This window comes from Chiloscyllium plagiosum, unplaced genomic scaffold (genome assembly GCF_037043375.1).
Source record: "Chiloscyllium plagiosum isolate Xiang-an unplaced genomic scaffold, Cpla_swu_hap1 HiC_scaffold_214, whole genome shotgun sequence".
Taxonomy (NCBI): Eukaryota; Metazoa; Chordata; class Chondrichthyes; order Orectolobiformes; family Hemiscylliidae; genus Chiloscyllium; species Chiloscyllium plagiosum.
Window position 1 is genome coordinate 82,789 of NW_028270353.1, and position 24,712 is coordinate 107,500.

Here is a 24,712-nt window from a genome sequence, read left to right on the forward strand (position 1 = left end):
TAACAGGGCCATCGTACTGTACATCACAGTCAGTACAGTTAGTAACAGGGCCATCGTACTGTACAGCACAGACAGTACAGTCAGTAACAGAGTCATTGTACTTTACAGCACAGTCAGTACAGTCAGTAACAGGGCCATTGTACTGTACATCACAGTCAGTACAGTCAGTAACAGGGCCATCATACTGTACAGGACAGTCAGTACGGTCAGTAACAGGGCCATCGTACTGTACATCACAGTCAGTACAGTCAGTAACAGGGCCATCATACTGTACAGGACAGTCAGTACAGTCAGTAACAGGGCCATTGTCCTGTACAGCACAGTCAGTACAGTCAGAAACAGAGCCATCGTACTGTACATCACAGTCAGTACAGTCAGTAACAGGCCCATCGTACTGTACAGCACAGTCAGTACAGTCAGTAACAGGCCCATCGTACTGTACATCACAGTCAGTACAGTCAGTAACAGGGCCATCGTACAGTACAGCACAGTCAGTACAGTCAGTAACGGGGCTATCGTACTGTACAGCACAGTCAGTACAGTCAGTAACAGCCATCATACTGTACAGCCCAGTCAGTACAGTCAGTAACAGGCCCATCGTACTGTACATCACAGTCAGTACAGTCAGTAACAGAGCCATCATACTGTACATCACAGTCAGTACAGTCAGTAACGGGGCTATCGTACAGTACAGCACAGTCGGTACAGTCAGTAACAGAGCCATTGTACTGCACAGCACAGTCAGTACAGTCAGTAACAGGGCCATCATACTGTACATCACAATCAGTACATTCAGTAACAGAGTCATTGTACTGTGCATCACAGTCAGTACAGTCAGTAACAGCCATCATACTGTACAGCACAGTCAGTACAGTCAGTAACAGGGTCATTGTACTGTACATCACAGTCAGTACAGTCAGTAACGGGGCTATCGTACTGTACAGCCCAGTCAGTACAGTCAGTAACAGGGCCATCGTACTGTACAGCACAGTCAGTACAGTCAGTAACAGAGACATTGTACTTTACAGCACAGTCAGTACAGTCAGTAACAGGGCCACCATACTGAACAGGACAGTCAGTACGGTCAGTAACAGGGCCATCGTACTGTACATCACAGTCAGTACAGTCAGTAACAGAGCCATCATACTGTACAGCACAGTCAGAACAGTCAGTAACATGGCCATCGTACTGTACAGCACAGTCAGTACATCCAGTAACAGAGACATTGTACTATACAGCACAGTCAGTACAGTCTGTAACAGACTCATCGTACTGTACATCACAGTCAGTACAGTCAGTAACAGAGCCATTGTACTGTTCAGCACAGTCAATACAGTCAGTAACAGGGCCATCATACTGTACATCACAGTCAGTACAGTCAGTAACAGGGCCATCATACTGTGCAGCACAGTCAGTACAGTCAGTAACAGGGTTATTGTACTGTACATCACAGTCAGTACAGTCAGTAACGGGGCTATCGTACAGTACAGCACAGTCGGTACAGTCAGTAACAGAGCCATTGTACTGCACAGCACAGTCAGTACAGTCAGTAACAGGGCCATCATACTGTACATCACAATCAGTAGATTCAGTAACAGAGTCATTGTACTGTGCATCAGAGTCAGTACAGTCAGTAACAGCCATCATACTGTACAGCACAGTCAGTACAGTCAGTAACAGGGTCATTGTACTGTACATCACAGTCAGTACAGTCAGTAACGGGGCTATCGTACTGTACAGCCCAGTCAGTACAGTCAGTAACAGGGCCATCGTACTGTACAGCACAGTCAGTACAGTCAGTAACAGAGACATTGTACTTTACAGCACAGTCAGTACAGTCAGTAACAGGGCCACCATACTGAACAGGACAGTCAGTACGGTCAGTAACAGGGCCATCGTACAGTACATCACAGACAGTACAGTCAGTAACAGAGTCATTGTACTTTACAGCCCAGTCAGTACAGTCAGTAACAGGGCCATCGTACTGTACATCACAGTCAGTACAGTTAGTAACAGGGCCATCGTACTGTACAGCACAGACAGTACAGTCAGTAACAGAGTCATTGTACTTTACAGCACAGTCAGTACAGTCAGTAACAGGGCCATTGTACTGTACATCACAGTCAGTACAGTCAGTAACAGGGCCATCATACTGTACAGGACAGTCAGTACGGTCAGTAACAGGGCCATCGTACTGTACATCACAGTCAGTACAGTCAGTAACAGGGCCATCATACTGTACAGGACAGTCAGTACAGTCAGTAACAGGGCCATTGTCCTGTACAGCACAGTCAGTACAGTCAGAAACAGAGCCATCGTACTGTACATCACAGTCAGTACAGTCAGTAACAGGCCCATCGTACTGTACAGCACAGTCAGTACAGTCAGTAACAGGCCCATCGTACTGTACATCACAGTCAGTACAGTCAGTAACAGGGCCATCGTACAGTACAGCACAGTCAGTACAGTCAGTAACGGGGCTATCGTACTGTACAGCACAGTCAGTACAGTCAGTAACAGCCATCATACTGTACAGCCCAGTCAGTACAGTCAGTAACAGGCCCATCGTACTGTACATCACAGTCAGTACAGTCAGTAACAGAGCCATCATACTGTACATCACAGTCAGTACAGTCAGTAACGGGGCTATCGTACAGTACAGCACAGTCGGTACAGTCAGTAACAGAGCCATTGTACTGCACAGCACAGTCAGTACAGTCAGTAACAGGGCCATCATACTGTACATCACGATCAGTACATTCAGTAACAGAGTCATTGTACTGTGCATCACAGTCAGTACAGTCAGTAACAGCCATCATACTGTACAGCACAGTCAGTACAGTCAGTAACAGGGTCATTGTACTGTACATCACAGTCAGTACAGTCAGTAACGGGGCTATCGTACTGTACAGCCCAGTCAGTACAGTCAGTAACAGGGCCATCGTACTGTACAGCACAGTCAGTACAGTCAGTAACAGAGACATTGTACTTTACAGCACAGTCAGTACAGTCAGTAACAGGGCCACCATACTGAACAGGACAGTCAGTACGGTCAGTAACAGGGCCATCGTACTGTACATCACAGTCAGTACAGTCAGTAACAGAGCCATCATACTGTACAGCACAGTCAGTACAGTCAGTAACATGGCCATCGTACTGTACAGCACAGTCAGTACATCCAGTAACAGAGACATTGTACTATACAGCACAGTCAGTACAGTCAGTAACAGGGCCATCGTACTGTACAGCACAGTTTGTACGGTCAGTAACAGAGTCATTGTACTGTACAGCACAGTCAGTACAGTCAGTAACAGGGCCATCATACTGTACAGCACAGTCGGTACAGTCAGTAACAGCGACATTGTACTGTACAGCACAGTCAGTACAGTCAGTAACAGGGCCATCGTACTGTACAGCACAGTAAGTACAGTCAGTAACAGGGCCATCGTACTGTACAGCACAGTCTGTAAGTCAGTAACAGAGTCATTGTACTGTACATCACAGTCAGTACAGTCAGTAACAGGGCCATTGTACTGTACATCACAGTCAGTACAGTCAGTAACAGGGCCATCGTACTGTAAAGCACAGTCTGTACGGTCAGTAACAGAGTCATTGTACTGTACAGCACAGTCAGTACAGTCAGTAACGGAGCCATCGTACTGTACAGCACAGTCAGTACAGTCAGTAACAGGGCCATCGCGCTGTACATCACAGTCAGTACAGTCAGTAACAGAGCTATCATACTGTACATCACAGTCAGTACAGTCAGTAACAGAGCCGTTGTACTGTACATCACAGTCAGTATAGTCAGTAACAGGGCCATTGTACTGTACATCACAGTCAGTACAGTCAGTAACAGGGCCATCGTACTGTACAGCACAGTCTGTACGGTCAGTAACAGAGTCATTGTACTGTACAGCACAGTCAGTACAGTCAGTAACAGAGCCATCGTACTGTACAGCACAGTCAGTACAGTCAGTAACAGGGCCATCGAGCTGTACATCACAGTCAGTACAGTCAGTAACAGAGCTATCATACTGTACATCACAGTCAGTACAGTCAGTAACAGAGTCATTGTACTGTACAGCACAGTCAGTACACTTATTAACAGAGTCATTGTACTGTACAGCACAGTCAGTACAGTCAGTAACAGAGCCATTGTACTGTACAGCACAGTCAGTACACTCAGTAACAGTCATTGTACTGTACAACACAGTCAGTACAGTCAGTATCAGAGCCATCGTACTGTAAATCACAGTCAGTACAGTCAGTAACAGGGCCATCGTACTGTACAGCACAGTCAGTAAGTCAGTAACAGAGTCATTGTACTGTACATCACAGTCAGTCGTCAGTAACAGTGCCATTGTACTGTAAATCACAGTCTGTACGGTCAGTAACAGAGTCATTGTACTGTAAATCACAGTCTGTACGGTCAGTAACAGAGTCATCGTACTGTACATCACAGTCAGTACAGTCAGAAACAGAGTCATTGTACTGTACAGCAGTAAGTACAGTCAGTAACATGGCCATCGTACTGTACATCACAGTCAGTACATACAGCAACATAGTCATTGTACTATACAGCACAGTCAGTAACAGAGCCATCGCGCTGTACATCACAGTCAGTACAGTCAGTAACAGGGCCATTGTACTGTACAGCAGTCAGTACAGTCAGTAACATGGCCATCGTACTGTACATCACAGTCAGTACAGTCAGTAACAGAGCCATTGTACTACACAGCACAGTCAGTACAGTCAGTAACAGGGCCATCGTACTGTACAGCACAGTCTGTACAGTCAGTAACAGGGCCATTGTACTGTACAGCACAGTCAGTACAGTCAGTAACAGGGCCATCGTACTGTACATCACAGTCAGTATAGTCAGTAACAGGGCCATTGTACTGTACATCACAGTCAGTACAGTCAGTAACAGGGCCATCGTACTGTACATCACAGTCAGTACAGTCAGTAACAGGCACATTGTACTGTACAGCACAGTCAGTACAGTCAGTAACAGGGCCATCGTACTGTACATCACAGTCAGTACAGTCAGTAACAGAGCCATTGTACTGTACAGCACAGTAAGTACAGTCAGTAACAGGGCCATCATACTGTACAGCACAGTCAGTACTGTCAGTAACAGGGACATCGTACTGTACAGCACAGTCAGTACAGTCAGTCACAGAGCCACTGTACTGTACAGCACAGTCAGTGCAGTCAGTAACCGGGCCATCGTACATTACAGCACAGTCAGTACAGTCAGTAACAGAGCCATTGTACTGTACATCACAGTCAGTACAGTCAGTAACAGGGCCATCGTACTGTACAGCACAGTCAGTACAGTCAGTAACAGGGCCATTGTACTGGACAACACAGTCAGTACAGTCACTAACAGGGCCATCATACTGTACAGCACAGTCTGTACAGTCGGTAACAGGGCCATCGAACTGTACAGCACAGTCAGTACAGTCAGTAACAGAGCCATGGTACTGTACATCACAGTCAGTACAGTCAGTAACAGGGCCATCATACTGTACAGCACAGTCAGTACAGTCAGTAACAGAGCCATTGTACTGTACATCACAGTCAGTATAGTCAGTAACAGGGCCATAGTGCTGTACATCACAGTAAGTACAGTCAGTAACAGGGCCATCGTACTGTACAGCACAGTCAGTACAGTCAGTAACAGGGCCATCGTACTGTACATCACAGTCAGTACAGTCAGTAACAGGCACATTGTACTGTACAGCACAGTCAGTACAGTCAGTAACAGGGCCATCGTACTGTACATCACAGTCAGTACAGTCAGTAACAGGGCCATCATACTGTACAGCACAGTCAGTACAGTCAGTAACAGAGCCATGGTACTGTACATCACAGTCAGTACAGTCAGTAACAGAGCCATCGTACTGTACAGCACAGTCAGTACAGTCAGTAACAGGGCCATTGTACTGTACAGCACAGTCAGTACCGTCAGTAACAGGGCCATCGTACTGTACATCACAGTCAGTACAGTCAGTAACAGGGCCATCATACTGTACAGCACAGTCAGTACAGTCAGTAACAGGCCCATCGTACTGTGCAGCACAGTCAGTACAGTCAGTAACAGGGCCATCGTACTGTACATCACAGTCAGTACAGTCAGTAACAGGGCCATCGTACTGTACAGCACAGTCAGTACAGTCAGCAACAGGGCCATCGTGCTGTACATCAGTCAGTACAGTCAGTAACAGGGCCATCATACTGTACAGCACAGTCAGTACAGTCAGTAACAGGCACATTGTACTGTACAGCACAGTCAGTACAGTCAGTAACAGGGCCATCGTACTGTACAGCACAGTCAGTACAGTCAGTAACAGGGCCATCGTACTGTACATCACAGTCAGTACAGTCAGTAACAGGGCCATCATACTGTACAGCACAGTCAGTACAGTCAGTAACAGAGCCATGGTACTGTACATCACAGTCAGTACAGTCAGTAACAGAGCCATCGTACTGTACAGCACAGTCAGTACAGTCAGTAACAGTGCCATTGTACTGCACATCACAGTCAGTATAATCAGTAACAGGGCCATTTTACTGTACATCACAGTCAGTACAGTCAGTAACAGGGCCATCGTACGGTACATCACAGTCAGTACAGTCAGTAACAGGCACATTGTACTGTACAGCACAGTCAGTACAGTCAGTAACAGGGCCATCGTACTGTACATCACAGTCAGTACAGTCAGTAACAGGCACATTGTACTGTACAGCACAGTCAGTACAGTCAGTAACAGGGCCATCGTACTGTACATCACAGTCAGTACAGTCAGTAACAGGGCCATCGTACGGTACATCACAGTCAGTACAGTCAGTAACAGGCACATTGTACTGTACAGCACAGTCAGTAAGTCAGTAACAGGGCCATCGTACTGTACATCACAGTCAGTACAGTCAGTAACAGGCACATTGTACTGTACAGCACAGTCAGTACAGTCAGTAACAGGGCCATCGTACTGTACATCACAGTCAGTACGGTCAGTAACAGGGACATCGTACTGCACAGCACAGTCAGTACAGTCAGTACAGTCAGTAACAGGGCCAACGTACTGTACATCACAGTCAGTACAGTCAGTAACAGGGCCATCGTACTGCACAGCACAGTCAGTACAGTCAGTAACAGGGCCATCGTACTGCACAGCACAGTCAGTACAGTCAGTAACAGGCCCATCGTACTGTACATCACAGTCAGTACAGTCAGTAACAGGGCCATCGTACTGTACATCACAGTCAGTACAGTCAGTAACAGGGACATCGTACTGCACAGCACAGTCAGTACAGTCAGTACAGTCAGTAACAGGGCCATCGTACTGTACATCACAGTCAGTACAGTCAGTAACAGGGCCATCGTACTGCACAGCACAGTCAGTACAGTCAGTAACAGGCCCATCGTACTGTACATCACAGTCAGTACAGTCAGTAACAGGGCCATCGTACTGTACATCACAGTCAGTACAGTCAGTAACAGGGCCATCGTACTGTACATCACAGTCAGTACAGTCAGTAACAGAGCCATTGTACTGTACAGCACAGTCAGTACAGTCAGTAACAGGGACATCGCGCTGTACATCACAGTCAGTGCAGTCAGTAACCGGGCCATCGTACAGTACAGCACAGTCAGTACAGTCAGTAACAGAGCCATTGTACTGTACATCACAGTCAGTACAGTCAGTAACAGGGCCATTGTACTGTACAACACAGTCAGTACAGTCACTAACAGGGCCATCATACTGTACAGCACAGTCTGTACAGTCGGTAACAGGGCCATCGAACTGTACAGCACAGTCAGTACAGTCAGTAACAGAGCCATGGTACTGTACATCACAGTCAGTACAGTCAGTAACAGGGCCATCATACTGTACAGCACAGTCAGTACAGTCAGTAACAGAGCCATTGTACTGTACATCACAGTCAGTATAGTCAGTAACAGGGCCATCGTGCTGTACATCACAGTAAGTACAGTCAGTAACAGGGCCATCATACTGTACAGCACAGTCAGTACAGTCAGTAACAGGGCCATCGTACTGTACATCACAGTCAGTACAGTCAGTAACAGGCACATTGTACTGTACAGCACAGACAGTACAGTCAGTAACAGGGCCATCGTACTGTACATCACAGTCAGTACAGTCAGTAACAGGGCCATCATACTGTACAGCACAGTCAGTACAGTCAGTAACAGAGCCATTGTACTGTACATCACAGTCAGTATAGTCAGTAACAGGGCCATCGTGCTGTACATCACAGTAAGTATAGTCAGTAACAGGGCCATTGTACTGTACATCACAGTCAGTACTGTCAGTAACAGGCACATTGTACTGTACAGCACAGTCAGTACAGTCAGTAATAGGCCCATCGTACTGTACATCACAGTCAGTACAGTCAGTAACAGAGCCACTGTACTGTACAGCACAGTCAGTGCAGTCAGTAACCGGGCCATCGTACTGTACATCACAGTCAGTACAGTCAGTAACAGGGCCATCGTACTGTACATCACAGTCAGTACGGTCAGTAACAGGGCCATCGTACTGTACATCACAGTCAGTACAGTCAGTAACAGGCACATTGTACTGTACAGCACAGTCAGTACAGTCAGTAATAGGCCCATCGTGCTGTACATCACAGTAAGTACAGTCAGTAACAGGGCCATCATACTGTACAGCACAGTCAGTACAGTCCGTAACCGGGCCATCGTACTGTACAGCACAGTCAGTACAGTCAGTAACAGGGCCATCGTACTGTACATCACAGTCAGTACAGTCAGTAACAGGCACATTGTACTGTACATCATAGTCAGTACAGTCAGTAACAGAGCCACTGTACTGTACAGCACAGTCAGTGCAGTCAGTAACCGGGCCATCGTACTGTACAGCACAGTCAGTACAGTCAGTAACTGGGCCATCATACTGTACAGCACAGTCAGTACAGTCAGTAACAGGGCCATCGTACTGTACAGCACAGTCAGTACAGTCAGTAACAGGGCCATTGTACTGTACAGCACAGTCAGTACAGTCACTAACAGGGCCATCATACTGTACAGCACAGTCTGTACAGTCGGTAACAGGGCCATCGAACTGTACAGCACAGTCAGTACAGTCAGTAACAGAGTCATGGTACTGTACATCACAGTCAGTAGTCAGTAACAGGGCCATCGTACTGTACAGCACAGTCAGTACAGTCAGTAACAGAACCATCGTACTGTACAGCACAGTCAGTACAGTCAGTAACAGAGCCATCGTACTGTACAGCACAGTCAGTACAGTCAGTAACAGAACCATCGTACTGTACAGCACAGTCAGTACAGTCAGTAACAGGGCCATCGTACTGTACATCACAGTCAGTACGGTCAGTAACAGGGACATCGTACTGCACAGCACAGTCAGTACAGTCAGTACAGTCAGTAACAGGCCCATCGTACTGTACAACACAGTCAGTAGTCAGTAACAGGGCCATCGTACTGTACATCACAGTCAGTACAGTCAGTAACAGAGCCGTCGTACTGTACAGCACAGTCAGTACAGTCAGTAACAGAGCCATGGTACTGTACATCACAGTCAGTAGTCAGTAACAGGGCCATCATACTGTACAGCACAGTCAGTACAGTCAGTAACAGAGCCATTGTACTATACAGCATAGTCAGTACAGTCAGTAACAGGGCCATCATACTGTACATCACAGTCAGTACAGTCAGTAACAGGGCCATCATACTGTACAGCACAGTCAGTACAGTCAGTAACAGGGCCATCGTACAGTACATCACAGTCAGTGCAGTCAGTAACCGCGCCATTGTTCTGTACAGCACAGTCAGTACAGTCAGTAACAGGGCCATTGTACTGTACATCACAGTCAGTACAGTCAGTAACAGGGCCATCATACTGTACAGCACAGTCAGTACAGTCAGTAACAGGGCCATCATACTGTACAGCACAGTCAGTACAGTCAGTAACAGGGACATCGTACTGCACAGCACAGTCAGTACAGTCAGTACAGTCAGTAACAGGGCCATCGTACTGTACATCACAGTCAGTACAGTCAGTAACAGGCCCATCGTACTGTACATCACAGTCAGTACAGTCAGTAACAGGGCCATCGTACTGTACATCACAGTCAGTACAGTCAGTAACAGGGCCATCGTACTGTACATCACAGTCAGTACAGTCAGTAACAGGGCCATCGTACTGTACATCACAGTCAGTACAGTCAGTAACAGGGCCATCGTACTGTACATCACAGTCAGTACAGTCAGTAACAGGCCCATCGTACTGTACATCACAGTCAGTACAGTCAGTAACAGGGCCATCGTACTGCACAGCACAGTCAGTACAGTCAGTAACAGGCCCATCGTACTGTACATCACAGTCAGTACAGTCAGTAACAGGGCCATCGTACTGTACATCACAGTCAGTACAGTCAGTAACAGGGCCATCGTACTGTACATCGCAGTCAGTACAGTCAGTAACAGAGCCATTGTACTGTACAGCACAGTCAGTACAGTCAGTAACAGGGACATCGTACTGCACAGCACAGTCAGTACAGTCAGTACAGTCAGTAACAGGGCCATCGTACTGTACATCACAGTCAGTACAGTCAGTAACACGCCCATCGTACTGTACAGCACAGTCAGTACGGTCAGTAACAGGGACATCGTACTGCACAGCACAGTCAGTACAGTCAGTACAGTCAGTAACAGGGCCATCGTACTGTACATCACAGTCAGTACAGTCAGTAACAGGGCCATCGTACTGCACAGCACAGTCAGTACAGTCAGTAACAGGGCCATCGTACTGCACAGCACAGTCAGTACAGTCAGTAACAGGCCCATCGTACTGTACATCACAGTCAGTACAGTCAGTAACAGGGCCATCGTACTGTACATCACAGTCAGTACAGTCAGTAACAGGGCCATCGTACTGTACATCACAATCAGTACAGTCAGTAACAGAGCCATTGTACTGTACAGCACAGTCAGTACATTCAGTAACAGGGACATCGCGCTGTACATCACAGTCAGTGCAGTCAGTAACCGGGCCATCGTACAGTACAGCACAGTCAGTACAGTCAGTAACAGAGCCATTGTACTGTACATCACAGTCAGTACAGTCAGTAACAGGGCCATTGTACTGTACAACACAGTCAGTACAGTCACTAACAGGGCCATCATACTGTACAGCACAGTCTGTACAGTCGGTAACAGGGCCATCGAACTGTACAGCACAGTCAGTACAGTCAGTAACAGAGCCATGGTACTGTACATCACAGTCAGTACAGTCAGTAACAGGGCCATCATACTGTACAGCACAGTCAGTACAGTCAGTAACAGAGCCATTGTACTGTACATCACAGTCAGTATAGTCAGTAACAGGGCCATCGTGCTGTACATCACAGTAAGTACAGTCAGTAACAGGGCCATCGTACTGTACATCACAGTCAGTACAGTCAGTAACAGGGCCATCGTACTGCACAGCACAGTCAGTACAGTCAGTAACAGGGCCATCGTACTGCACAGCACAGTCAGTACAGTCAGTAACAGGCCCATCGTACTGTACATCACAGTCAGTACAGTCAGTAACAGGGCCATCGTACTGTACATCACAGTCAGTACAGTCAGTAACAGGGCCATCGTACTGTACATCACAATCAGTACAGTCAGTAACAGGCACATTGTACTGTACAGCACAGTCAGTACAGTCAGTAACAGGGACATCGCGCTGTACATCACAGTCAGTGCAGTCAGTAACCGGGCCATCGTACAGTACAGCACAGTCAGTACAGTCAGTAACAGAGCCATTGTACTGTACATCACAGTCAGTACAGTCAGTAACAGGGCCATTTTACTGTACAACACAGTCAGTACAGTCACTAACAGGGCCATCATACTGTACAGCACAGTCTGTACAGTCGGTAACAGGGCCATCGAACTGTACAGCACAGTCAGTACAGTCAGTAACAGAGCCATGGTACTGTACATCACAGTCAGTACAGTCAGTAACAGGGCCATCATACTGTACAGCACAGTCAGTACAGTCAGTAACAGAGCCATTGTACTGTACATCACAGTCAGTATAGTCAGTAACAGGGCCATCGTGCTGTACATCACAGTAAGTACAGTCAGTAACAGGGCCATCATACTGTACAGCACAGTCAGTACAGTCAGTAACAGGGCCATCGTACTGTACATCACAGTCAGTACAGTCAGTAACAGGCACATTGTACTGTACAGCACAGTCAGTACAGTCAGTAACAGGGCCATCGTACTGTACATCACAGTCAGTACAGTCAGTAACAGGGCCATCATACTGTACAGCACAGTCAGTACAGTCAGTAACAGGGCCATCGTGCTGTACATCACAGTAAGTATAGTCAGTAACAGGGCCATCGTACTGTACATCACAGTCAGTACAGTCAGTAACAGGCACATTGTACTGTACAGCACAGTCAGTACAGTCAGTAATAGGCCCATCGTACTGTACATCACAGTCAGTACAGTCAGTAACAGAGCCACTGTACTGTACAGCACAGTCAGTGCAGTCAGTAACCGGGCCATCGTACTGTACATCACAGTCAGTACAGTCAGTAACAGGGCCATCGTACTGTACATCACAGTCAGTACGGTCAGTAACAGGGCCATCGTACTGTACATCACAGTCAGTACAGTCAGTAACAGGCACATTGTACTGTACAGCACAGTCAGTACAGTCAGTAATAGGCCCATCGTGCTGTACATCACAGTAAGTACAGTCAGTAACAGGGCCATCATACTGTACAGCACAGTCAGTACAGTCAGTAACCGGGCCATCGTACTGTACAGCACAGTCAGTACAGTCAGTAACAGGGCCATCGTACTGTACATCACAGTCAGTACAGTCAGTAACAGGCACATTGTACTGTACATCATAGTCAGTACAGTCAGTAACAGAGCCACTGTACTGTACAGCACAGTCAGTGCAGTCAGTAACCGGGACATCGTACTGTACAGCACAGTCAGTACAGTCACTAACTGGGCCATCATACTGTACAGCACAGTCAGTACAGTCAGTAACAGGGCCATTGTACTGTACAGCACAGTCAGTACAGTCACTAACAGGGCCATCATACTGTACAGCACAGTCTGTACAGTCGGTAACAGGGCCATCGACCTGTACAGCACAGTCAGTACAGTCAGTAACAGAGCCATGGTACTGTACATCACAGTCAGTACAGTCAGTAACAGGGCCATCATACTGTACAGCACAGTCAGTACAGTCAGTAACAGAGCCATTGTACTGTACATCACAGTCAGTATAGTCAGTAACAGGGCCATCGTGCTGTACATCACAGTAAGTACAGTCAGTAACAGGGCCATCAGACTGTACAGCACAGTCAGTACAGTCAGTAACAGGGCCATCGTACTGTACATCACAGTCAGTACAGTCAGTAACAGGCACATTGTACTGTACAGCACAGTCAGTACAGTCAGTAACAGGGCCATCGTACTGTACATCACAGTCAGTACAGTCAGTAACAGGGCCATCATACTGTACAGCACAGTCAGTACAGTCAGTAACAGGGCCATCGTGCTGTACATCACAGTAAGTATAGTCAGTAACAGGGCCATCGTACTGTACATCACAGTCAGTACAGTCAGTAACAGGCACATTGTACTGTACAGCACAGTCAGTACAGTCAGTAATAGGCCCATCGTACTGTACATCACAGTCAGTACAGTCAGTAACAGAGCCACTGTACTGTACAGCACAGTCAGTGCAGTCAGTAACCGGGCCATCGTACTGTACATCACAGTCAGTACAGTCAGTAACAGGGCCATCGTACTGTACATCACAGTCAGTACGGTCAGTAACAGGGCCATCGTACTGTACATCACAGTCAGTACAGTCAGTAACAGGCACATTGTACTGTACAGCACAGTCAGTACAGTCAGTAATAGGCCCATCGTGCTGTACATCACAGTAAGTACAGTCAGTAACAGGGCCATCATACTGTACAGCACAGTCAGTACAGTCAGTAACCGGGCCATCGTACTGTACAGCACAGTCAGTACAGTCAGTAACAGGGCCATCGTACTGTACATCACAGTCAGTACAGTCAGTAACAGGCACATTGTACTGTACATCATAGTCAGTACAGTCAGTAACAGAGCCACTGTACTGTACAGCACAGTCAGTGCAGTCAGTAACCGGGACATCGTACTGTACAGCACAGTCAGTACAGTCACTAACTGGGCCATCATACTGTACAGCACAGTCAGTACAGTCAGTAACAGGGCCATTGTACTGTACAGCACAGTCAGTACAGTCACTAACAGGGCCATCATACTGTACAGCACAGTCAGTACAGTCGGTAACAGGGCCATCGAACTGTACAGCACAGTCAGTACAGTCAGTAACAGAGTCATGGTACTGTACATCACAGTCAGTAGTCAGTAACAGGGCCATCGTACTGTACAACACAGTCAGTACAGTCAGTAACAGGGCCATCATACTGTACAGCACAGTCAGTACAGTCAGTAACAGGGCCATCGTACTGTACATCACAGTCAGTAACAAAGCCATCGTACTGTACAGCACAGTCAGTACAGTCAGTAACAGAGCCATGGTACTGTACATCACAGTCAGTAGTCAGTAACAGGGCTATCATACTGTACAGCACAGTCAGTAGAGTCAGTAACAGAGCCATTGTACTATACAGCATAGTCAGTACAGTCAGTAACAGGGCCATCATACTGTACATCACAGTCAGTACAGTCAGTAACAGGGCCATCATACTGTACAGCACAGTCAGTACAGTCAGTAACAGGGCCATCGTACAGTACATCACAGTCAGTGCAGTCAGTAACCGCGCCATTGTTCTGTACATCACAGTCAGTACAGTCAGTAACAGGGCCATTGTACTGTACATCACAGTCAGTACAGTCAGTAACAGGGCCATCATACTGTACAGCACAGTCAGTACAGTCAGTAACAGGGCCATCGTACTGTACATCACAGTCAGTACAGTCAGTAACAGGGCCATCGTACTGCACAGCACAGTCAGTACAGTCAGTAACAGGCCCATCGTACTGTACATCACAGTCAGTACAGTCAGTAACAGAGCCATTGTACTGTACAGCACAGTCAGTACAGTCAGTAACAGGGACATCGCGCTGTACATCACAGTCAGTGCAGTCAGTAACCGGGCCATCGTACAGTACAGCACAGTCAGTACAGTCAGTAACAGAGCAATTGTACTGTACATCACAGTCAGTACAGTCAGTAACAGGGCCATTGTACTGTACAACACAGTCAGTACAGTCACTAACAGGGCCATCATACTGTACAGCACAGTCTGTACAGTCGGTAACAGGGCCATCGAACTGTACAGCACAGTCAGTACAGTCAGTAACAGATCCATGGTACTTTACATCACAGTCAGTACAGTCAGTAACAGGGCCATCATACTGTACAGCACAGTCAGTACAGTCAGTAACAGAGCCATTGTACTGTACATCACAGTCAGTATAGTCAGTAACAGGGCCATCGTGCTGTACATCACAGTCAGTACAGTCAGTAACAGGGCCATCGTACTGTACATCACAGTCAGTACAGTCACTAACAGGGCCATCATACTGTACAGCACAGTCAGTACAGTCAGTAACAGGGCCATCGTGCTGTACATCACAGTCAGTACAGTCAGTAACAGGCACATTGTACTGTACAGCACAGTCAGTACAGTCAGTAATAGGCCCATCGTACTGTACATCACAGTCAGTACAGTCAGTAACAGAGCCACTGTACTGTACAGCACAGTCAGTGCAGTCAGTAACCGGGCCATCGTACTGTACATCACAGTCAGTACAGTCAGTAACAGGGCCATCGTACTGTACATCACAGTCAGTACGGTCAGTAACAGGGCCATCGTACTGTACATCACAGTCAGTACAGTCAGTAACAGGCACATTGTACTGTACAGCACAGTCAGTACAGTCAGTAATAGGCCCATCGTGCTGTACATCACAGTCAGTACAGTCAGTAACAGGGCCATCATACTGTACATCACAGTCAGTACAGTCAGTAACCGGGCCATCGTACTGTACAGCACAGTCAGTACAGTCAGTAACAGGGCCATCGTACTGTACATCACAGTCAGTACAGTCAGTAATAGGCACATTGTACTGTACATCATAGTCAGTACAGTCAGTAACAGAGCCACTGTACTGTACAGCACAGTCAGTGCAGTCAGTAACCGGGACATCGTACTGTACAGCACAGTCAGTACAGTCACTAACTGGGCCATCATACTGTACAGCACAGTCAGTACAGTCAGTAACAGGGCCATTGTACTGTACAGCACAGTCAGTACAGTCACTAACAGGGCCATCATACTGTACAGCACAGTCTGTACAGTCGGTAACAGGGCCATCGAACTGTACAGCACAGTCAGTACAGTCAGTAACAGAGTCATGGTACTGTACATCACAGTCAGTAGTCAGTAACAGAGCCATCGTACTGTACAGCACAGTCAGTACAGTCAGTAACAGGGCCATCGTACTGTACAGCACAGTCAGTACAGTCAGTAACAGAGCCATGGTACTGTACATCACAGTCAGTACAGTCAGTAACAGAGCCATGGTACTGTACATCACAGTCAGTAGTCAGTAACAGGGCCATCATACTGTACAGCACAGTCAGTAGAGTCAGTAACAGAGCCATTGTACTATATAGCATAGTCAGTACAGTCAGTAACAGGGCCATCGTACAGTACATCACAGTCAGTGCAGTCAGTAACCGCGCCATTGTTCTGTACAGCACAGTCAGTACAGTCAGTAACAGGGCCATTGTACTGTACATCACAGTCAGTACAGTCAGTAACAGGGCCATCATACTGTACAGCACAGTCAGTACAGTCAGTAAGAGGGCCATCATACTGTACAGCACAGTCAGTGCAGTCAGTAACCGGGCCATTGTTCTGTACATCACAGTCAGTACAGTCAGTAACAGGGCCATCGTACTGCACAGCACAGTCAGTACAGTCAGTAACAGGGCCATCGTACTGCACAGCACAGTCAGTACAGTCAGTAACAGGCCCATCGTACTGTACATCACAGACAGTACAGTCAGTAACAGGGCCATCGTACTGTACATCACAGTCAGTACAGTCAGTAACAGAGCCATTGTACTGTACAGCACAGTCAGTACAGTCAGTAACAGGGACATCGCGCTGTACATCACAGTCAGTGCAGTCAGTAACCGGGCCATCGTACAGTACAGCACAGTCAGTACAGTCAGTAACAGAGCAATTGTACTGTACATCACAGTCAGTACAGTCAGTAACAGGGCCATTGTACTGTACAACACAGTCAGTACAGTCAGTAACAGGGCCATCATACTGTACAGCACAGTCAGTACAGTCAGTAACAGAGCCATTGTACTGTACAGCACAGTCAGTACAGTCACTAACAGGGCCATCATACTGTACAGCACAGTCTGTACAGTCGGTAACAGGGCCATCGAACTGTACAGGACAGTCAGTACAGTCAGTAACAGAGCCATGGTACTGTACATCACAGTCAGTAGTCAGTAACAGGGCCATCGTACTGTACATCACAGTCAGTAGTCACTAACAGAGCCATCGTACTGTACATCACAGTCAGTACAGTCAGTAACAGAGCCATCGTACTGTACAGCACAGTCAGTACAGTCAGTAACAGAGCCATGGTACTGTACATCACAGTCAGTAGTCAGTAACAGAGCCATGGTACTGTACATCACAGTCAGTATAGTCTGACTGTGATGTACAGTATAATGGCCCTGTTACTGACTGTACTGACTGTGATGTACAGCACGATGGCCCTGTTACTGACTGTACTGACTGTGCTGTACAGTACGATGGCCCTGTTACTGACTTACTGACTGTGCTGTACAGTACGATGGGCCTGTTACTGACTGTACTGACTGTGCTGTACAGTACGATGGGCCTGTTACTGACCGTACTGACTGTGATGTACAGTATGATGGCCCTGTTACTGACTGTACTGACTGTGCTGTACAGTACGATGGCCCTGTTACTGACTTACTGACTGTGCTGTACAGTACGATGGGCCTGTTACTGACTGTACTGACTGTGCTGTACAGTATGATGGCCCTGTTGCTGACTGTACTGACTGTGCTGTACAGTACAATGACTCTGTTACTGACTGTACTGACTGTGATGTACAGTACAATGACCCTGTTACTGACTTACTGACTGTGCTGTACAGTACGATGGCCCTGTTACTGACTGTACTGACTGTGAGGTACAGTATGATGGCCCTGTTACTGACTGTACTGACTGTGCTGTACAGTACAATGGCCCTGTTACTGACTGTACTGACTGTGCTGTACAGAACAATGGCCCGGTTACTGACTGCACTGACTGTGATGTACTGTACGATGGCCCTGTTACTGACTGTACTGACTGTGCTGTACTGTACGATGGCCCTGTTACTGACTGTACTGACTGTGCTGTAGTGTACGATGGGCCTGTTACTGACTGTACTGACTGTGCTGTACAGTATGATGGGCCTGTTACTGACTGTACTGACTGTGCTGTACAGTACGATGGCCCTGTTACTGACTGTACTGACTGTGCTGTACAGTACGATGGCCCTGTTACTGACTGTACTGACTGTGCTGCACAGTACGATGGCCCTGTTACTGACTGTACTGACTGTGATGTACAGTACGATGGCCCTGTTACTGACTGTACTGACTGTACTGTACAGTACGATGGCCCTATTACAGACTGTACTCACTGCGATGTACAGTACGATAGCCCTGTTACTGACTGTACTGACTGTGATGTACAGTACGATGGCCCTGTTACTGACTGTACTGACTGTACTGTACAGTACGATGGCCCTGTTACAGACTGTACTGACTGTGCTGTACAGTACGATGGCCCTGTTACTGACTGTACTCACTGCGATGTACAGTACGATAGCCCTGTTACTGACTGTACTGACTGTGATGTACAGTACGATGGCCCTGTTACTGACTGTACTGACTGTACTGTACAGTACGATGGCCCTGTTACAGACTGTACTGACTGTGCTGTACAGTACGATGGCCCTGTTACTGACTGTACTGACTGTGCTGCACAGTACGATGGCCCTGTTACTGACTGTACTGACTGTACTGTACAGTACGATGGCCCTGTTACAGACTGTACTGACTGTGATGTACAGTACGATGGCCCTGTTACTGACTTACTGACTGTGCTGTACAGTATGATGGCCCTGTTACTGACTGTACTGACTGTGATGTACAGTATGATGGCCCTGTTACTGACTGTACTGACTATGCTGTATAGTACAATGGCTCTGTTACTGACTGTACTGACTGTGCTGTACAGTATGATGGCCCTGTTACTCACAGTCAGTACAGTCAGTAACAGGGCCATTGTACTGTACAACACAGTCAGTACAGTCACTAACAGGGCCATCATACTGTACAGCACAGTCTGTACAGTCGGTAACAGGGCCATCGAACTGTACAGCACAGTCAGTACAGTCAGTAACAGGCCCATCGTACTGTACATCACAGTCAGTACAGTCAGTAACAGGGCCATCATACTGTACAGCACAGTCAGTACAGTCAGTAACAGAGCCATTGTACTGTACATCACAGTCAGTATAGTCAGTAACAGGGCCATCGTGCTGTACATCACAGTCAGTACAGTCAGTAACAGGCCCATCGTACAGTACAGCACAGTCAATACAGTCAGTAACAGGGCCATCGTACTGTACATCACAGTCAGTACAGTCAGTAACAGGCACTTTGTACTGTACAGCACAGTCAGTACAGTCAGTAACAGGGCCATCGTACTGTACATCACAGTCAGTACAGTCAGTAACAGGGCCATCGTACTGTACATCACAGTCAGTACAGTCAGTAACAGGCACATTGTACTGTACAGCACAGTCAGTACAGTCAGTAATAGGCCCATCGTACTGTACATCATAGTCAGTACAGTCAGTAACAGAGCCACTGTACTGTACAGCACAGTCAGTGCAGTCAGTAACCGGGCCATCGTACTGTACATCACAGTCAGTACAGTCAGTAACAGGGCCATCATACTGTACAGCACAGTCAGTACAGTCAGTAACAGGCACTTTGTACTGTACAGCACAGTCAGTACAGTCAGTAACAGGGCCATCGTACTGTACATCACAGTCAGTACAGTCAGTAACAGGGCCATCGTACTGTACATCACAGTCAGTACAGTCAGTAACAGGCACATTGTACTGTACAGCACAGTCAGTACAGTCAGTAATAGGCCCATCGTACTGTACATCATAGTCAGTACAGTCAGTAACAGAGCCACTGTACTGTACAGCACAGTCAGTGCAGTCAGTAACCGGGCCATCGTACTGTACATCACAGTCAGTACAGTCAGTAACAGGGCCATCATACTGTACAGCACAGTCAGTACAGTCAGTAACAGGCACTTTGTACTGTACAGCACAGTCAGTACAGTCAGTAACAGGGCCATCGTACTGTACATCACAGTCAGTACAGTCAGTAACAGGGCCATCGTACTGTACATCACAGTCAGTACAGTCAGTAACAGGCACATTGTACTGTACAGCACAGTCAGTACAGTCAGTAATAGGCCCATCGTACTGTACATCATAGTCAGTACAGTCAGTAACAGAGCCACTGTACTGTACAGCACAGTCAGTGCAGTCAGTAACCGGGCCATCGTACTGTACAGCACAGTCAGTACAGTCAGTAACAGGGCCATCATACTGTACAGCACAGTCAGTACAGTCAGTAACAGGGCCATCATACTGTACAGCACAGTCAGTACAGTCAATAACAGGGCCATTGTACTGTACAGCACAGTCAGTACAGTCACTAACAGGGCCATCATACTGTACAGCACAGTCTGTACAGTCGGTAACAGGGCCATCGAACTGTACAGCACAGTCAGTACATTCAGTAACAGAGCCATGGTACTGTACAGCACAGTCAGTACAGTCAGTAACAGGGCCATCGTACTGTACATCACAGTCAGTACAGTCAGTAACAGGGCCATCGTACTGTACATCACAGTCAGTACAGTCAGTAACAGGCCCATCGTACTGTACAGCACAGTCAGTACAGTCAGTAACAGAGCCATGGTACTGTACAGCACAGTCAGTACAGTCAGTAACAGAGCCATTGTACTATACAGCATAGTCAGTACAGTCAGTAACAGGGCCATCATACTGTACATCACAGTCAGTACAGTCAGTAACAGGGCCATCATACTGTACAGCACAGTCAGTAAGTTAGTAACAGGACCATCATACTGTGCAGCACAGTCAGTACAGTCAGTAACAGGGCCATCGTACAGTACAGCACAGTCAGTACAGTCAGTAACATGGCCATTGTTCTGTACAGCACAGTCAGTACAGTCAGTAACAGGGCCATCGTACAGTACATCACAGTCAGTGCAGTCAGTAACCGGGCCATTGTTCTGTACAGCACAGTCAGTACAGTCAGTAACAGGGCCATTGTACTGTACATCACAGTCAGTACAGTCAGTAACAGGGCCATCATACTGTACAGCACAGTCAGTACAGTCAGTAACAGGGCCATCGTACTGTACAGCACAGTCAGTACAGTCAATAACAGGGCCATTGTACTGTACAGCACAGTCAGTACAGTCACTAACAGGGCCATCATACTGTACAGCACAGTCTGTACAGTCGGTAACAGGGCCATCGAACTGTACAGCACAGTCAGTACAGTCAGTAACAGAGCCATGGTACTGTACATCACAGTCAGTAGTCAGTAACAGGGCCATCGTACTGTACATCACAGTCAGTACAGTCAGTAACAGGGCTATCGTACTGTACATCACAGTCAGTACAGTCAGTAACAGAGCCATCGTACTGTACAGCACAGTCAGTACAGTCAGTAACAGAGCCATGGTACTGTACATCACAGTCAGTAGTCAGTAACAGGGCCATCATACTGTACAGCACAGTCAGTACAGTCAGTAACAGGGCCATCATACTGTACATCACAGTCAGTACAGTCTGTAACAGGGCCATCGTACTGTACAGCACAGTCAGTACAGTCAGTAACAGGGCCATCATACTGTACAGCACAGTCAGTAAGTCAGTAACAGGGCCATCATACTGTGCAGCACAGTCAGTACAGTCAGTAACAGGGCCATCGTACAGTACATCACAGTCAGTGCAGTCAGTAACCGGGCCATTGTTCTGTACAGCACAGTCAGTACAGTCAGTAACAGGGCCATTGTACTGTACATCACAGTCAGTACAGTCAGTAACAGGGCCATCATACTGTACAGCACAGTCAGTACAGTCAGTAACAGGGCCATCATACTGTACAGCACAGTCAGTACTGTCAGTAACAGCGACATTGTACTGTACAGCACAGTCTGTACAGTCGGTAACAGGGCCATCGAACTGTACAGCACAGTCAGTACAGTCAGTAACAGAGCCATGGTACTGTACATCACAGTCAGTAGTCAGTAACAGGGCCATCGTACTGTACATCACAGTCAGTAGTCAGTAACAGGGCCATCGTACTGTACATCACAGTCAGTACAGTCAGTAACAGAGCCATGGTACTGTACATCACAGTCAGTAGTCAGTAACAGGGCCATCATACTGTACAGCACAGTCAGTACAGTCAGTAACAGAGCCATTGTACTATACCGCATAGTCAGTACAGTCAGTAACAGGGCCATCATACTGTACATCACAGTCAGTACAGTCAGTAACAGGGCCATCATACTGTACAGCACAGTCAGTAAGTCAGTAACAGGGCCATCATACTGTGGAGCACAGTCAGTACAGTCAGTAACAGGGCCATTGTACTGTACAGCACAGTCAGTACAGTCAGTAACAGGGCCATCATACTGTACAGCACAGTCAGTACAGTCAGTAACAGGGCCATCATACTGTGGAGCACAGTCAGTACAGTCAGTAACAGGGCCATTGTACTGTACAGCACAGTCAGTACAGTCAGTAACAGGGCCATCATACTGTACAGCACAGTCAGTACAGTCAGTAACAGGGCCATCATACTGTACAGCACAGTCAGTACTGTCAGTAACAGCGACATTGTACTGTACAACACAGTCAGTACAGTCGGTAACAGGGCCATCGAACTGTACAGCACAGTCAGTACAGTCAGTAACAGAGCCATGGTACTGTACATCACAGTCAGTACAGTCAGTAACAGGGCCATTGTACTGTACAGCACAGTCAGTACAGTCAGTAACAGAGTCATTGTACTGTACAGGGTTAGATACAGAGTAAAGCTCCCTCTACACTGTCCCCCCATCCCAGGGACAGGGACAGCATGGAGTTAGATAGAGGGTAAAGCTCCCTCTACACTGTCCGTCCCCCATCCCAGGGACAGGGACTGCACGGGGTGTTAGAAACAGAGTAAAGCTCCCTCTACACTGTCCCCCCATCCCAGGGACAGGGACAGCATGGTGTTAGACACGCGGTAAAGCTCCCTTTACACTATCCCCAATCCCAGGAGCAGATGGAGTGGTTTTCCCGGCCTCCTCACCTGGACTGAGCTGACCTTGCGGAATGTGAGGCAGCCCGGGGCATGGAAGTGGAGCTGGGGCCTGTCCGAGACGTGGTGTGCGTTCTCCAGCCGGACGCTTACTCTGAGCACAGTGTCCGAGCCAATCAGCAGCACATCGCCCCTAGAGGACAGAGCCAGACCCACACGGTCAACTGGTACTGGGCACAACACTGCCCACGGTGCCCCAAGCCCGAGAGAGTGGGCCCCCTCTGTCCCCCTGTGTAACAGGATGGCGCGGGGGCTGAATGGCCTCCTACTGTCCCCCTGTTTGTGTGGGTATGTGTGTAGTTGTGTGTGTGTGGGTGTGTCTGTGAGTGTGTGTGGGGGTGTGTCTGTGAGTGTGAGAGAGCGTGGGTATGTGTGAGGATGTGTTTGTGTAGGTGTGTATACGTGAATGTGTGTGTGTGGGTCTGTGTGTGTGGGTGTGTGTGGGTGTGTGAGTGTGTGCTTGGTGAGTGTGGGTGAGTGTGGGTGTGTGGGTGTGTGAGTGTGTGCTTGGTGAGTGTGGGTGAGTGTGAGTGTGTGTGAGTGTGTGAGTGTGTGCTTGGTGAGTGTGGGTGAGTGTGGGTGAGTGTGGGTGTGTGGGTGTCGGCGTGTGTGCAGGATTGTATGTATGGCTGTGTGTGTACATGTGTGAGTGGGTGTGGGTGTGGTGTGTGTGTGGGAGTGTATGGGTGTGTGCAAGGGTGTATGGCTGGGTGTGGGTGCGTGTGTGTGTGAGTGTTGCTGCATGTGTGAGATTGCGTGTGTGTAAGTGACTGTGTGGGTCTGTGTGCGTGTGCAAGTATGTGTGTAGATCTGCAGATGTGTGTGTGTGAGTGCGTGTGGGTGTGGGTGTGGGTGTGTGAGTGTGGGTGTGGGTGTGGGTGTGGGTGTGTGTGTGGGTCTGTGTGTGAGTGTGTGTGTGGGTGTGTGTGTGGGTATGCGTGTGGGTGTGGGTGGGTGTGTGGGTGTGTGTGTGGGTATGTGTGTGGGTGTGCATGTGGGTGTGTGGGTGTGTGTGTGGGTGTGGGTGTGTGTGTGAGTGTGAGTGCATGTGGGTGTGTGGGTGTGTGGGTGTGTGTGTGTGGGTGTGTGTGTGGGTGTGTGAGTGCATG

General features: G+C 47.8%; 1 protein-coding gene across 1 annotated transcript in view; it reads right to left on the reverse strand.

Moving 5' to 3' along the window:
* Positions 1 to 24,712, reverse strand: part of LOC148133774 (integrin alpha-L-like) — a gene marked incomplete at its 3' end in the record, with an annotated part of 200,139 nt that overhangs the window by 75,277 nt on the left and 100,150 nt on the right. The window contains exon 3 of the mRNA XM_087985749.1: positions 23,595 to 23,736. Within this exon, the coding sequence (XP_087841875.1) occupies positions 23,595 to 23,736 (142 nt within the window). The remainder of the gene's footprint in view (positions 1 to 23,594; positions 23,737 to 24,712) is intronic.